Raw genomic sequence first — 14,990 nt, forward strand, 5'->3', positions numbered from 1 at the left:
ACAAAAAAAAAAAACAAGTACAGAATACCTGTAACCCATGCAGGATACACTTTCAGTAGAGAAAAGCAGAGATTGTAGGAAGACTTTTATTTTCAGTTTCCAGAGTGACCCAACATTAAAATACCTCACTACAGTTTTACAGGAGAAATATATTTACCACCAGGTAATGGCTGTCCAGGGACATTGCCATTTTATCAACCTTCCCCTGGAGCAACCCTTGCATACATTCATGTCTCTGTCAGTGCTATTAATCTCTGTATACCACTAAAGGGCAAACTTGATTTTTGCCCAGACAGTTTGTCTCTGCTTAAAAAAAAAAAAAAAAAAAAAAAAATCAAAGCAGGATTACGTAAGGTTTGATTCCTGCCCTGGAGTACTGAGGAAGAAAAGTTCTTACAGTCACTATACAGTTTTTATGGACACAATTAAAATACAAAATGTTATTGCAAAACCTTGCAATATAACCTACGTGAAAGAGGAAGCCTATATGACTGGAAAATCCATAAAACATAGCAGAATTAAGTCACAGCTGAATATGTATTTTGAACCCCTGTTAAAATTCAGGTGCTCGTTGTAGTTTTCTAGAATTCAGCTCCATATGAATAACCCCATTAGATGACAAAAACCACTAATAAAAGTTGAAAAAAAATTAAAAATAAAAAACAGAGAAGGGCAAAGAATGATAGGTCAAAATCATTACAGTTCATCTTTAGGTAATTTAAAAAAATTCTAGGTATCAGTTAATTAACAACTGTCAGCATTCTTCTGGGATGGGTACAGCTATGTCTGTGAAACTGCAAATTTTGTTCTATCTTTATTTATTACCTTATTATGCTACACTGGGCATTTTTTATTGCTTGATTTCTATTGGGGAATTGGTATGATTTCTTCCAAATTTTATGTAACGTTGGTAAAGAGATCTTTAGATAACCAACTGTTGCTTGTTGTTCAAGTAACATATCCCAGAGTTTAACCTCAAAAAGCAGATGCAGACCATATTTCTTCATGGAAAATTAGAAATTAGCATCCTTAATACCTTGATATCTATATGTTCTATCATTATGTGAGACTATTAATCACATTGCATTAATCAATAGAGTGAGGAGAGACAAAATTCAGTTCACTGCTTCGCAGATTATGAAGACATGGAAAAAATCTGAAAGTCAGTTACATGAAAATATGTCTGGTCAGACTACCAACATCTGGAGGTTAAACTAATTTGCTCTAATGAAACGTAGTAGAAATTATCCTCTGGTGTCTGAAATTGTCCATGTTTGTTGGTTTTTTTGTTTTTTGGTTTGGTTTTTTTTTAACTTCAGAAATTTCACCATAGCAAAGCTAATATGCAGTTTCTGCACAGAGCTAAAATGAAGAATTACATAATTTACTACTGTACAGTAATAATGTTAAAGTTAACATATTTCCCAAAGAATAAGAAGGATAAAAATGTAAGAAAAACTGGAATAAAAATGTGTGAACTTGAAATAACTCTTATGCGCTGAAAATCAAATGTTTATACTCCCTAGATTTCTATTTCCTTAATTTGAAAAAACTTTCAGATGTTTTTATGAGTGAAAATAATTTACTGCTCCCAATCAGCATCCAAGCCTGTGAAGATACAATTTAACAAAGCTGTTTATTATTCATAAACAGTTATCAAATATTTCCTCAAAGTTTGTAATGCATTAAGAGGCAGTTAATGAAATGATGCATATTCTTTTCTTTCCTCCTAAAACTTTTTCTCTCCTCAAAATTTTAGGGTGTTTTTATAACCCAGCTTGAAATGAAATTGAATTATATGAAATGACTTATTCTCAAGGATATCTGAACAAATGAGGTATTCATTTTATTCAGAATCCATTGAAGGATTTCTTGATGTTTTTATTTAATTTGCTTCATATCAAGCAGCTAAGCTCTCCTTTGAGACACATCACAGAAGAAATAAAAGATTAATAAAATCCCAGTAAGTTCTTACAATCTTTCAGAGTTTGACAGAATGCCTTGATATTATTCCATTTCGTTCTAATAGATAAATAGAGACCAGTGTTTTCATTGAAGTGCTCTTTGTCACAAGCTCTCTAGTCCCCTGGGCATAGGTACTCTATATACATCAAAATCTAAGAATGATGATAAATAAATCAATTAGAGTACTTTGGAGTTAATGATATATATGTTTGGAGAATACAGGCTATATAAATTGTTTTATTTATATAGAGCTATTTGTAAAAGCTGTTTAAAACTACAAGCTCTTCCTGTGGTTTCTAGGAAATGTGCTGACTGCTTAGGGTAATGTCAGTTGTGATGCCAACCATTGGAACTCAGAAAGATGTATTATTTTTAAACCTAAGGGAGTATTTGAAAAGTAATTCAAGTAATTTTATGACAAAGAAAAGATTAAAAAGCCATATTTAAAAATATATAACACAACTCAGCAAACATAGAATTGAGTATATTTTCAGGTAATTTAATGTTTGTTTTAATGCCATTATTAAATTCTCACTTCCCTCTTGGAGTCTATTCACAGCAGTTTCTTTCTTCATAAATTACTTTAATTTTCTTTAACTAGTCAGCACTACTTTTCAACAGTTTTTCTGTATTTTTGCACATAATGAACGCATACTTTAAAAAGGTTGTCGTGACCCTTTAATATTTCTCAATGGACGAGGCAGTATTACCTAAGGCCATTTGTATGAAAATGAAAAAGTACAGTATGATTTATGGAAATTTTTTATTATATTCCCAGTTTTTTTTCAAAAGGCCCATATTATTGCATTATGTGGGGGAGGTGGAACCAGACAGATGTCCCAAATATTATGATTTAGCAACCAGTAATTTCCTTAACAATTTTTTTCAAGGTATGTTTATGGGGACTGTAAGGTTAGGTAGAAAGTTGAGGTTTCTTCACTGAGAAACTTGCTCAGTCATACAGGAAAGCAACCAATTTACTGAGAAGTACTGAAGAATTCCATAACAAGAAAGGAGCTTTTCCTAAATACCAACAGATTAAAATTAAGGCATGGAAGCCTAGTAGAAATTCATGTGTGTGAAAAAATGAGTCAGGAGACTGGGAAATTGCTGAGGAGCTGTTCATCTATGTGCAAACACTTCCCCAATACTCTAGCACAGTTCAGAAGGTTGGATTATCACAGTGGTGTGACAGCCAGCCATGAAACAAAAAATTTGCTGGAGGCTGGTATTTACTACCCACTTGACATTTAAAAAAATCTGCAGAGTTTTCCTTCATAGATTTTTTTCTTAGCTCAGTGATGTAGACTGCTGCCTTTATCCTTATTTACTCTCTCAATTTCTTTCAGTGTGTTCTCTACCTATGTACTATCAGTACAAAATAGATAATTAATCTGCTGAATTTCTGCAGAAGACAGAACCAAATAAAAGCATGAAGAAATATCATAAGAATAAATATCATAAGATATTAATAATAAATATGACACTGAAATTCTATTTTTTTTCAGAGTCCAAACAGATTAAAAAGGCAGTCAATGTTTGGGCATTTTAATTTTGAAAAAATGAATACCAAAAAGATACACAGATTCAAAATGTTAAGTCAGTAAAATTAAACAAACACCTGAAACTCAATAATTAACATAGGTACTAAACCAGCAAAAGAAAATAGGAAGTGATAAATTAAAAGAGCAGCTTTTTGCTGCAGAGGCTACGTGCTATGCAGAAGGAAATTTGCTACGATGAAAAGACATTAACTTAATTCCATTCTAATTGGTGAACATATTTTAAATTTACTCTATTAAACTAAGTCATCTGTGTTTAAATCCAGATTTTGTAACGTGTTTGTAGCATAGGACTAATATTTGTTCGAGAAAAAGTTATAAGCAAGATAAAAGAAAGCTCTCAAAAGTTTCTCTCTCTTTCTCTCTTTGATTTATGCATGTGTGGATTCACATGAGCTGAATTGTTGTGAGGAACTAGAAAGCATAATCAAAAGTAGAACATCTTGGAAAGAAGGAAAATATCAGCCATTTTCTCTGTTACTTTGAGACATGGCAGAGATTGACACCATGTCTCTGCAAGCTCCTTTAGGGCAGTTGTAGAGAGTGATAAAGCCTCCCCCAAGCCTCCTTTTCTCCAGGCTAAACAACCCCTGCTCCCTCAGCCACCCCTCATCAGATGTGTTTTCTACACCTCTAGCAGCTTGACTGCCCTTCTCTGGACTCACTCCAGCCCCTCAATACCCTCTTTTCAACAGAGAGGCCCAGAACAGGACACATGCTTGAGATGTGGCCTCACCAGTGCCGAGTACAGCAGGACAATCAATCCCTGCCCTGCTCCTGCTGGCCACACCATTGCTGATCCAGGCCAGGATGCCATTGGCCTTCTTGGCCACCTGGGTGCACACTGGATCATGTTCAGCTGCTGTTTGCCAGCACTCCCAGGTCCTTTTCTGCTGGTCAGCTTTGCAGTCGCTCTGCTCCCAGCCTATAGCACTGCCTGGGACTGTTGTGGCCCAAATGCAGAATCCAGAACTTGGATCATCCTTCTGATTCTTCTTGTAAGATGGGCCTCATATTTGCTATTTTCCAGTCAACTGGGACTTTTCTAGATAACCAGGACTGTTGGTAAATAATTGAGAGAGGCTTGGTGGACTCTTTCACCATCTCCCTGTTGGGTGCATCCCATCCCAGCCCATAGACTTGTGGATATCTAATTGGCACAGCAGATCAGCAACCATTCCCTCCTGGATTATGGAGGTATCACTCAGATCCTCATCCCTAACTTCCAGCTCTAGGAGTTAGGTATCTTGAGTACTACTGCTTTTGGTGTTAAGATTGAGGCAAAGAAGGCACTATCTCAGACTTTTTGTCATCCTCTGACACTATGGCATATTCTGCACCCAGAAAAGAATGAAGATTCTCCTCCTTTTGCTGGCAGGGTATTTAGGGAAACTTTTTTGTATTGTCTTTAACCACAGAGACCAATATATGAATAATCTCCTGGCATCTTGCAGCCGGTCTGTATGCCCCATGTGACATTTGCCAGTCCCCGGTGGATATCTCAGGTGCCTGAGAACATCAGTGTGGCAGTAGCCACCTGGGTTGAGGCAACTGAACTGAGCCCTAAGGAAACAGACATTGCCTATAAAGGAGATGTGCTTCTCTCAGTGACAGAACATCAAAAGAGCAAGGTGGAGTAACTGCACTAAACAAAATACACCAAGAGGTGTCAGTTTGCACTTCAGCCTTTGCAGATCTAAATACTCTCACAAGGTCTGGATGTTCTAAAAGATATTGAGTCCATGAACAACTTCCCTTTGCCATTTTCTATGGAAAATGCATGCATATACTGAAAAATAATAAAATCATGTTTCTTAAATTAATTAGAGTATTTTCATTTAGGTTTTTTTTCCACATAGTAGCCAGAAACAATGCTTTCTTACCATCATTTCTCAGTGTCAGAGGCGTAGGAGGACTCAAAACTCTGGCGTTTGTCACTGTGTTTTTCACCAGGCATATGTAGCTGCCAACATCGGATGTTTGCACCTTGGATATGTAGAGATTGCCTGTCTCCTGAGAGATGAAACGCCTGCTGTCTTCTGCCACAAAAGATGGGAATTCATTAAATACCCAGCTATAGATGATCTCTAAAAGAACACAGAAAGAAAATGAGATAAAGTAATTGCAGAAAAAATACTGTGTCATGTTAATAGATACACTAAATTAATGTTCATTAGCTTTATTTCAATAATCTATGGGGAGAAAAAGTTAAAGATGTTAAAAACTTTTAATTTGTTTGGTTTAGAATTCAAGAGGATATTTTTTTCTCCCCTTGGGAATTTGAAAATAGCATAAATGTTGAATCCACAAGTTCCTTGTGAAGGCAGAATGAGTTCAGGTGAAATAATTAATTTATTCATCAGACTCAGAAAACAGCAATAAGATATTAAATAAATCCCTTTTGTAGTCTTTTGGGCCAAACCAATAATAATATCCAAAGAATTATTTTCTCTACTAGGTCAGATTTGCAGGGAAATATATCAAGATGATTCCTGCAGAGCTATGGATGACTTCTGCAAATGTATGTGTATAAACAGGTTTCATTCTGAATGTTTGTTTTTAAAGTCACTAGATTGTAGTAACTGCTCTACATACCTTGTTGGCAATATTACTGCTTTATAGTTCTATCTTTTACATCTGCTTCATTGAAGAATTTCTTAACTTTTCCTTTATGCAGCTTAAATCCCTATGATCAATGAATAATTTCTTAAACCAAAACTACCAACAAATCATTGACTTTTAAAAATAGCAGTTAAATCCATTCCCTTGGTTCTTATTTTTATCCCATGAATCATCTATTCTATTTACCTGAACATTATATACTTTTCCCTTTATACTCCTAATAATTTGTTGAGGGAAAAAAAAGTTATTTCCTATTATTCTGTATGAGATTTTATCATGATTTAATAAAAACCTAGATTCATTTATGCCTCAGAATTAGAAGTATCAGTAAAGTTAATGAGATTCTGATTTAGCAGGATATTCCTTGCAGGGAATATCCTGCTATTCATGTGGAGTTTCACCAACTCTGCTTTAAAGCCTTAACCCTATGTACACTTTACACGTTGTTCTCCTTTTGAGCTTATTTTACATTGTTTAATTCTTTCTTCACACTTGAAAAAAATATTGCTCACTACTTAAACTGGCACATCTGATGAAAGGTTATTTGTTCCCTAATCTCCCTCCTGTAGCCTTCAGAAACCTGGCTTCAAAATGAGAAAAGCTGAAGTTAGTCCAGGAATGTAAAGTCCCCACTACTGCTCCAAGATGCTAACTGCTCCACTGGTATAACAAATTTCAAGCTTTTAGACCGAAATTTCTTGTGTGACTACTCATCTTCAGCAGCAACAGGAAGACAGTAATTTCAAGCATGTCAGTCTGGTTTTCTCATACTTTCATCCCCATGAAGTCAAAATGGTTTTTTGATATAAAGCTAGTCAAAAATAAAAGAGTCAAAGGGGTGAGAGGAAACACCTCAAAATTTAAATTTTGCTGTTTGGTTTTCTTTTAATGATAGGAGAGGAACTGGTATAAGTGTAAAACATATTACATCTTAACCAGGCATGCACTTTGACTATAAAAATATGGAGAGAATTAGAAATTCCAACTGATTTGTCCTTTCTATCCTTGTGTTGTACTGTCCCCTGATGCTGTGGTGAGAAAGGAACAAAGAAGCACAATGGCTGCTTTTTCAACCAATATAAGCAAACAGTGCATATAGTGCTAATAAGATGCAGTATCTTCTGAATCAGTTTTTAGGAGGTTTACTCTTATTTTGAAATTAGATGAAAATTCTCCTAAAAAAACTCTGGTGGTATCAATGTAAAAATGCTGTGTTAAAGGACTGAACATACTTAGCTGACAGGAGCGGAAGACTGCCTCAAAATCTCAAGATGGGGACTTAAACTGCACACATTGACTTTTACTAAAATCTTTTTTAGATTTATTAGTAATTCTGGTGGCTACATAGGACTCTAAGGAATTAAGAGCTGTCAGAGAGCTCTCTAAGTGTTCAGATTTTCCTTCCTCTTCTGTTATGTTTCAGGCAAAATACTAATAATGCCCCAAATATGTCTTGGAAAATTTTATTACCACATTTTTCCATAATGCTTTATCTGGCAAAAAAATTATTCATGGCAGTACAAAATTCTACAAAATGATGATGAATACACAAGTTCAAGGAAAATACACAGGCTTTAACGGAAGACCTGTTACCAATTCAAATGGAAAGTAATCAGTCTCACTAATTGCTCTGGTTTAAAAGTAGTTCAAAGCAAATCCAAAACAGTCATCAGTGTGGGTTCACTGGCAGTTCACACAGAAGAGAATTTTCTCCATTCATAGCCTAAAACCACTTACCATTAATTCTTCATTTATTAATTAGAATTAATACTAAAGAACAGATTTCAGGCAATAAATTTTTGTGCCTCTAAGGAAATAAAATACTTAGTCTTTGCCGGTGCTGAATCCAGGGGGATACTGTCATTTTGTCACTTTCTTAATTATTTTTGCTGTTAAATATGGCGTGATGGATGAATGTGGACTGGCATAGTGTACTGTGACAAAAAAATGTAACAGAACTCCTGCCAAACCTGAAACTCAAAGCATTTATGCTACAGAGCTGTGGTTAAGGCCTTTTTTTTTTTTTTTTTTTTTAAATGCACACCTAGAACATCTGTATTCCAGCCAGGAGCCAAACTCTTAAGTCCAGAAGAAAGTGTTAGCAGTTTACTTGATTCTTGTCAGCCCATTGACATCGAAAGAATTGCTCCTATTTTTCATTTCTAAAAAGCAAAACCCGAAGAATACCCTTTAAAATACCTGAAGAATGCATCTGAATGCTCATATCTGGAATGCAGCTGGAATTCTTGGTCTCTTTTGCAGGTGAAAAGCCCCTTAGAGACTTCATGAATTTTTTTTCTCCTGTTAAACCTGGTTAATGAGTTCAGCAGATTCTTAAATAAAATTTTGAGGGTCATGTCCATACACTATGCATAGGTTTCAGTGGAAATATCACAGGAAAATGTTGCAGACCAGTCAGAAACAACCACAGCTGGCTTGGGATCTGGGGACCCCACAGTTTTTAGCTGACAGAAGTAGATGGATGATCTTGCAGAAGTGATTTCACAAAAGGGTGTTCACAGAATGACTGCAATTAAGGGAAAATGGGTGTACCTTGACATTGATCCATTGTGCAAATATCTCACATTTCTAAATTTGTAGCCCAAGAAGAAGATGAATCATGCATTGCTGTTCACATTCTTGGACTCTGACTGTTTCTACTTTGTCTGCCAGCAAAATTACAAGTTAGAGTTTGTAAAAAACAAAATTGCTAGCAAAGGCTGGCCAAGTACAAAACCTGGGCGTCTGTTTTGTTTTGCTGATTTGTTTTTCTACTGTCAGTTTTTAGCATAAGCCAATACTCATTGCAAAGACATATTAAAAAAACCCCAAACTAATAAAAAGACAATAATGGAGAATCAACATTTAAAACATAGCTGTCTCTCTGTAGAAATATGTGTAATCCATACTGTACAGGCACAATAAAATATTCTGAAACAGTGGATGAAGTTACATGTCACAAGTCCCACAAGAGTTCAGCACAGGAGCACATGTAAACTGCAAGAAGAAAGGTATTTAATTGTCTGAAATCCTACTCATACAAAATGGTAAACTGCTGAGTGAACTTTCAGGATTACAGAGCAAGAAGCTGAAGACCAAATGGATGACACCAGCTCTATTTGTGCACAGTTCACTGCAGTTTTTACTGAACTTCAAGCCTGAATTTTCCTATAATGGTTTATGTTACAAGATTTTAGAACCAGTATCATTTGGCCAAGCACAAATACAACTGTCACTGTATTATTTTTCAATGGGATATTGAACTCCAGAGGTGCATCTCAAGCCTGATAGATAAATAATGTTAACCTTCAAGAAATTTTTAAGCTAAAAGTCAGAGCTACTAAAATCTAAATAAACAAAACCAGATCTTTAAAATCAGAAAGTAATTACTTTAGATATGGACCTTATGAAGTCATCTGCTTTTCAGAAAAACTTTAGTAAATGGTTTTTCCATGCTGTACACAATTTGCTTTCAATAGGGAAAATAAGTTTAAGACAAAAGAGAAAACTAACCACTGCATTTTACACAAGTTTGGAGTTCTTTTCCAACCATGTGCTGAGGTTTTTTTTTTATTTTTATGCCCACCTTTTTATTTTTAATATGACATCAATGACAAAATGACAAAGAGGATGCAGAGCCCTTCCTGGAAATTACAGTTGTCTGCCAACATAAAAGAAAGTTTTCCACAGATACTTTGCATCAACACAAACAGAAAAAGAGAATAAAAAGTTGGAGAAATTATGTATTGTAGAACAGTTGTAAATTGATATGTGTTGGGCTGAAAAAGTCTTCTGCTGCTATATTCTCTTATATATAATATCTTGGTGTAAAAATGATATAAGTCATTTTGGTAACTGCAAAACTGATAGTTCCTTTTATGAATAACTAACCTTGTTTACAGGAGGATGACTCTAAGGAAATATTTATCTTTTTTTCTGAAGATGATTTGGAAAGCCTTCCTAATACAGCCTTCCTATCTCTGATTTGTTTCTGTATTTTATTAAACACTTTTTACTAGGCTATATAGGTCAAAATCTGGGTCATTTTGTGATGAAGTAGTAAGAAGAGCTCATCTATTTCCTGACAGAATTAATTTATAGTGTGAAATCTTGCTTACTATAATTTCTTAAATGATTTTTGTAGTTCTATTTTCTCTACTAAACAACACTAATTCCTAAACTGTCACAACATGATGTACTTCCCATAATGGATGAAGCTGGAATACTTACATATCAGCATTTTTCCTAGTGCTTTTGGAGATATTCTGATGCAGAAAATGTCGGTACTATGGCAATGTAAAAGTGTTTCTGTCACTGTGGGTCAGTATGAAATAATGCCTGAAGTATTGTAAAGAGAGCTGTGCTGAAGCATTCAGATAACACCAAATATTCACTCCTGTGTTTGTTACTGCCTGAATATTTCACAGATTTGCTTCAGGGATTTTCTCTTAAAAAATTGCTCCATTCATCCTTTTAACATGAGGTTTCTGGACAACCATTTCAGCAGTCCTGTTAGCTAAGTGGTATTTTGGGTCCAAGTGAAGACATAACAAGAAGGTTGTTATATAAACTCTATTAAGGTCACTGAAAAACTAAGTGTCCATAACATGGCTAAATTTTGCCTATTCAAAGGCAAAGCATGCAAAATACCCATGCCATAATTGCACTTCTGTGGAGTTATAATGTTTGTACAAGAAATAATTCCAGTTCTAGACTTCATTTTGTTGTGCAGTGGAGATCCCATTGGAAAAATATATTTCTCTTCATCCACTCAGAATTTGCTTTGATTGCTCTAATTCCACAAGATGGCAGTACTTGATGAATAAATGGTATTGATGCCTGATGACAGCCAAAATCTGAGATAATCTAGAAGTTTTTGCAAATCTGAAGAAGTTTTTATTGTTATATTTTAATTGATAAGCAAAACAGCAAAAAGTGCACTCAAGATTACAGGCTGCATTTACTATATATTATATTAAATATATATATATATAAATTTCAAATATATTATTAAATATATATATGAAATATATTGAAATATATATATCCAATGAAATTTTCAAGATGGATTTCCTTAGCATTTAGAACTATACTGTTTGAATGAAATAAACTGTAAGGAAATATATAGGCCTACATCTCCTCTTCTGAAAATATAAAGCCTAATTTTATGCTAAGCCCAGCTTTGAACTTTTGCCTCACAATATTCAGTACACTATCCAAAGAATAAGGGTGCAATATGCAGTACCCTCTAATAATGGGGAACACTTCACATTAAGAGGGAAAAGAGGCTTCTTTTTAGCTAAAATGAATGAAAACAATGGGTTGATCCTCCATCCTCCCACTGCAACCAGATAAATAATTGTGGTGCATTTCTCTTTGCTCCTATGGTTTATTATCAGTGCTCAATAATCTTCTAAGAAAATATTTAATGAACATAATTTATTTGTTGCATTGTAACACACCTACATGGAGCAAACAGATATTGTCGATTTATCAGTTAGCAATTAAATTGGTTATTTCCTTCTCTGGGGGCTTTGCATCTACTGCTCACTTATCTGAAACACAATTCTACCAATCACATGTTTGTCTTTCTTCAGATTCAATAACAGTGATAAATCTCCAAATATTTTCTTTCTTATAAACACTCACACAGCTAATAGCTAAAAATATTCTGGAAAAGGTAAATATATTGTCAGGATTCATCTTGTTCTGGAGGATGCAAATATTATATTGTTGTTACCAGTGTAGACAGACAATGTAGTCTCGTTTGTACTTTAATATTCATGAAATGTACCCAGTCACTGAAACATATAAAGACTGATGAAATGTATTTCTCATACATGCACTCTTTAAAGAGACCACATAGCATACGACAAAAAATACAGCTTTGAAAAGATATTGGATTATCACATGTATTTGATTGTCATTGGTATGATTCTCATAATAAAAAAGAAACCTGTTCCAGAATGTGTCAAAATACTGTTATCAAAACCACACATTATCCAGGCCCTTCTTCTGCCCTCAGGCAAGACCAAATATTCTCAGCACACTCTAAAAGAATGTTCAGTGATTTATATTTCTAAATTTAGATCTTCACAATAACCTATTTTTTTATTGGATAATTGGACAGTTTTCTTTAATATTTATCTATATTATTTTTAATACTGTTTATTGCCTTTAACAAACACCATATTGGAAGTACTGAAAACACATTACTGGAAAGCAATATTAAACTTTTGCAGCTACAGTGGAATACCATTACCCTTGTGCATATCAAACTTTTGTTTGCAAGGCTGGATCAGCCAAATCTCTTCAACTTTTCTTCAGAAGTGCTGATTTTTAATCTTTTATTTAATTTTTATTGTTTTCATCTCCACTGCTTTTCTACATCTTATAAGGTAGGACTCAAAGTTAGACATCAACACTACTGAGCAGTGGAAGAAGAGTCACTCATACTCCACAGGTAGCAGCTCTCTTAGGATGTCCTAGAATTCTACTACTGAATTATCCATTCAACTAAGTCTCCTGTTATTTTTTTAAATTGCATTTTTCTAAGGAAAAATGCCATTTAATCACTTATTCCTTTTTATTCTCTTTGTATATTTGATCTTTGATAAGTACAGCAATCTGAATTTTGCTGAATTTAGTGTTATTCCTTGTGAGCCATTTATCCAATACACTGATCATTTTTGATTTTCATTCTGTGTTCTGCAGTAATTGTAACCTCTTTCAGGGAAAGGCTAAATATGCCTTTCTTTCGTCTAGGTCACACACACCTCCGAAAAATAAAATTAATTTAATATATATTCTCAGCAACCTTCTCATGTAAAGAAATGTTTAGACATACTTTAAGGTCATTTTATCAATATACATTGTTCTTTTATGTAAATATAGAAGATATTTAAATGACAGAAATTTATGGGAGAAGAGCCTGATGGGAGAAACAAATAAATTTGTGATAATATTTGAAAGTATTTTTTGAGGAAGACAAACGCTGGAAACAGAAAATTCTCAACAAAAGGCAGAAAAAAACTACATAAAATTTTTGAAAATTATTTTTTTGAAGCAATTAAGGGATTTTAAACAACAACTCTGTTATTTATATCCTTCTATTTTTTAGGTAGGAATGGAAATGAATACTTATATAGAAAATTCCTGAATACTCCATATAAATTGATGTTCTATGGTTTATTACAGCAGGTAATACAAATACCACTGTATATTGTAATTTGCTGTGAAAAGTAGGAAAAAAATAGGTGATAAAGAGCAATAAAGTAAATAATGTAAATAATTAATACTAGAGAATCACTGTTGAAACTAATGAAAAATCCACAGCCAGCAGGAGCAGGGCAGTGACCGTCCCCCTGTAGCCAGCACTGCTGAGGCCACAGCTCCAATGCTGTGCTCAGTTCTGGGTCCCTCAGTGCAAGAGAGACATTGAGGGGCTGGAGCATGTCCAGGGAAGGGCAGCGGAGCTGGGGAAGGGTGTTTAGCAGAAATCCCATGAGGAAACTGCCTGGGAGTGTTTAGCCTGAAGAAAGAGAGGTTTGGGAAGATCTCAGTCTCTAAAACTACCTGAAAGGAGATTGTAGCCAGGTAGGGATCAGTCTCTACCCTCAAGCAAAAGCTGAAATGATAAGAAGAAATGGCCGCAGGTTGTGCCAGGGGAAATTTTAATTGGATATTAGGAATTCTTCACTAAAAATGTTGTGGAACATTGGAAAAAGATTTCCAGGGAAGTGATGAATTCACAAACCCTGCAGGTATTTAGAGGATATATAGCCATGGCACTTAGTGTTGCTGGATTTGATGATCTTAAGTGTCTTCTCCAATCTAAATGGTTCTATGATTAGTAATTTCCAAAGAGAAGAACTAAATTTGGTCTATCATTAAAAAAGGTAATCAAGATGATACACATCATTAAAAATTTATCTGTTTCAATCTTAGATGAAATAGTTCAATGGGTGATATGAGATTTGATTAATAACTAATTTAAAAAGTGAGATATAATTAACAACATTGGAAGAAAGTGTATCTAGTCAAACTAACCCAGTTTTACAATTCTTTTTATTGACCAAGAGAGCAAAGTTTCTGTAATGGGTCCAGAATTCAAATTCATATTTTATAAAAGAACATGTTGACTAAAATATTTACAATAACCTCAAAATTAACTTGCTGTGCATTGAAGGGAATAAAAGCTGATGACACAGCATGATCAAGAGGACCAGATGTGGAATTCTTTGTCCTCTGCTGCTGACCATTTTAATAATTAAAAGAAAACTATGCATTTGTAATCACTGATTTACAGGAAACATAAGATTTGTCAAAGGCAAATATGAAGAAAACATCACTGATAAACTCTGATATAGATAGCTTATTTTTATTAGAACCTTCTTAATGATGGAAATGTGTTGAATCTACAAGTTGATTGTTTCTTAATAATTTGAATGAACAAGGATTCTGTGGTAATGCTAAACTAACTATTGCATTCATATGAAAAGTGTGGCACTGGAAAATAATGAATATTTTGTTTAATGCTAGGAAATCATCACTGTGTAGAATATGTGTGGAAATTATTTTCTCTGGCAAAACATTTGACAGAATTTAAAGGGATTTTTTCTTTTTTTTTCATTCACACTTTAGGTTTCTCTTGTTCTCTGATTGTGCTATGGCACTTGATTTTCTCTATAATTGAATGGCACTGGTGATAATTACTTCAGCACTCTCTGCTCCCCTCTAAGTTTGATGCAGTGGTGAGTATGATGAAAAATCCTACTCCAGAGCTTTGTGACTTGTAGGGAACCCAGAGTCCCGCACCCAAGGGGACAACTGCTTTACGTG

At 34.5% G+C, this 14,990-nt stretch overlaps 1 protein-coding gene across 3 annotated transcripts in view; it reads right to left on the reverse strand.

Annotated features, from left to right (window-relative positions):
* The window catches only part of CNTN5 (contactin 5), a 606,644-nt gene that overhangs the window by 154,272 nt on the left and 437,382 nt on the right, over nucleotides 1-14,990 (reverse strand). For all 3 annotated transcript variants that reach the window (XM_036405727.2, XM_036405801.2, XM_036405641.2), the window contains one exon: nucleotides 5,411-5,614. In XM_036405727.2, coding sequence (XP_036261620.1) covers nucleotides 5,411-5,614 — 204 coding nt within the window. The remainder of the gene's footprint in view (nucleotides 1-5,410; nucleotides 5,615-14,990) is intronic.

The sequence above is a fragment of the Molothrus ater genome, chromosome 2 (genome assembly GCF_012460135.2).
Source record: "Molothrus ater isolate BHLD 08-10-18 breed brown headed cowbird chromosome 2, BPBGC_Mater_1.1, whole genome shotgun sequence".
NCBI lineage: Eukaryota > Metazoa > Chordata > Aves > Passeriformes > Icteridae > Molothrus > Molothrus ater.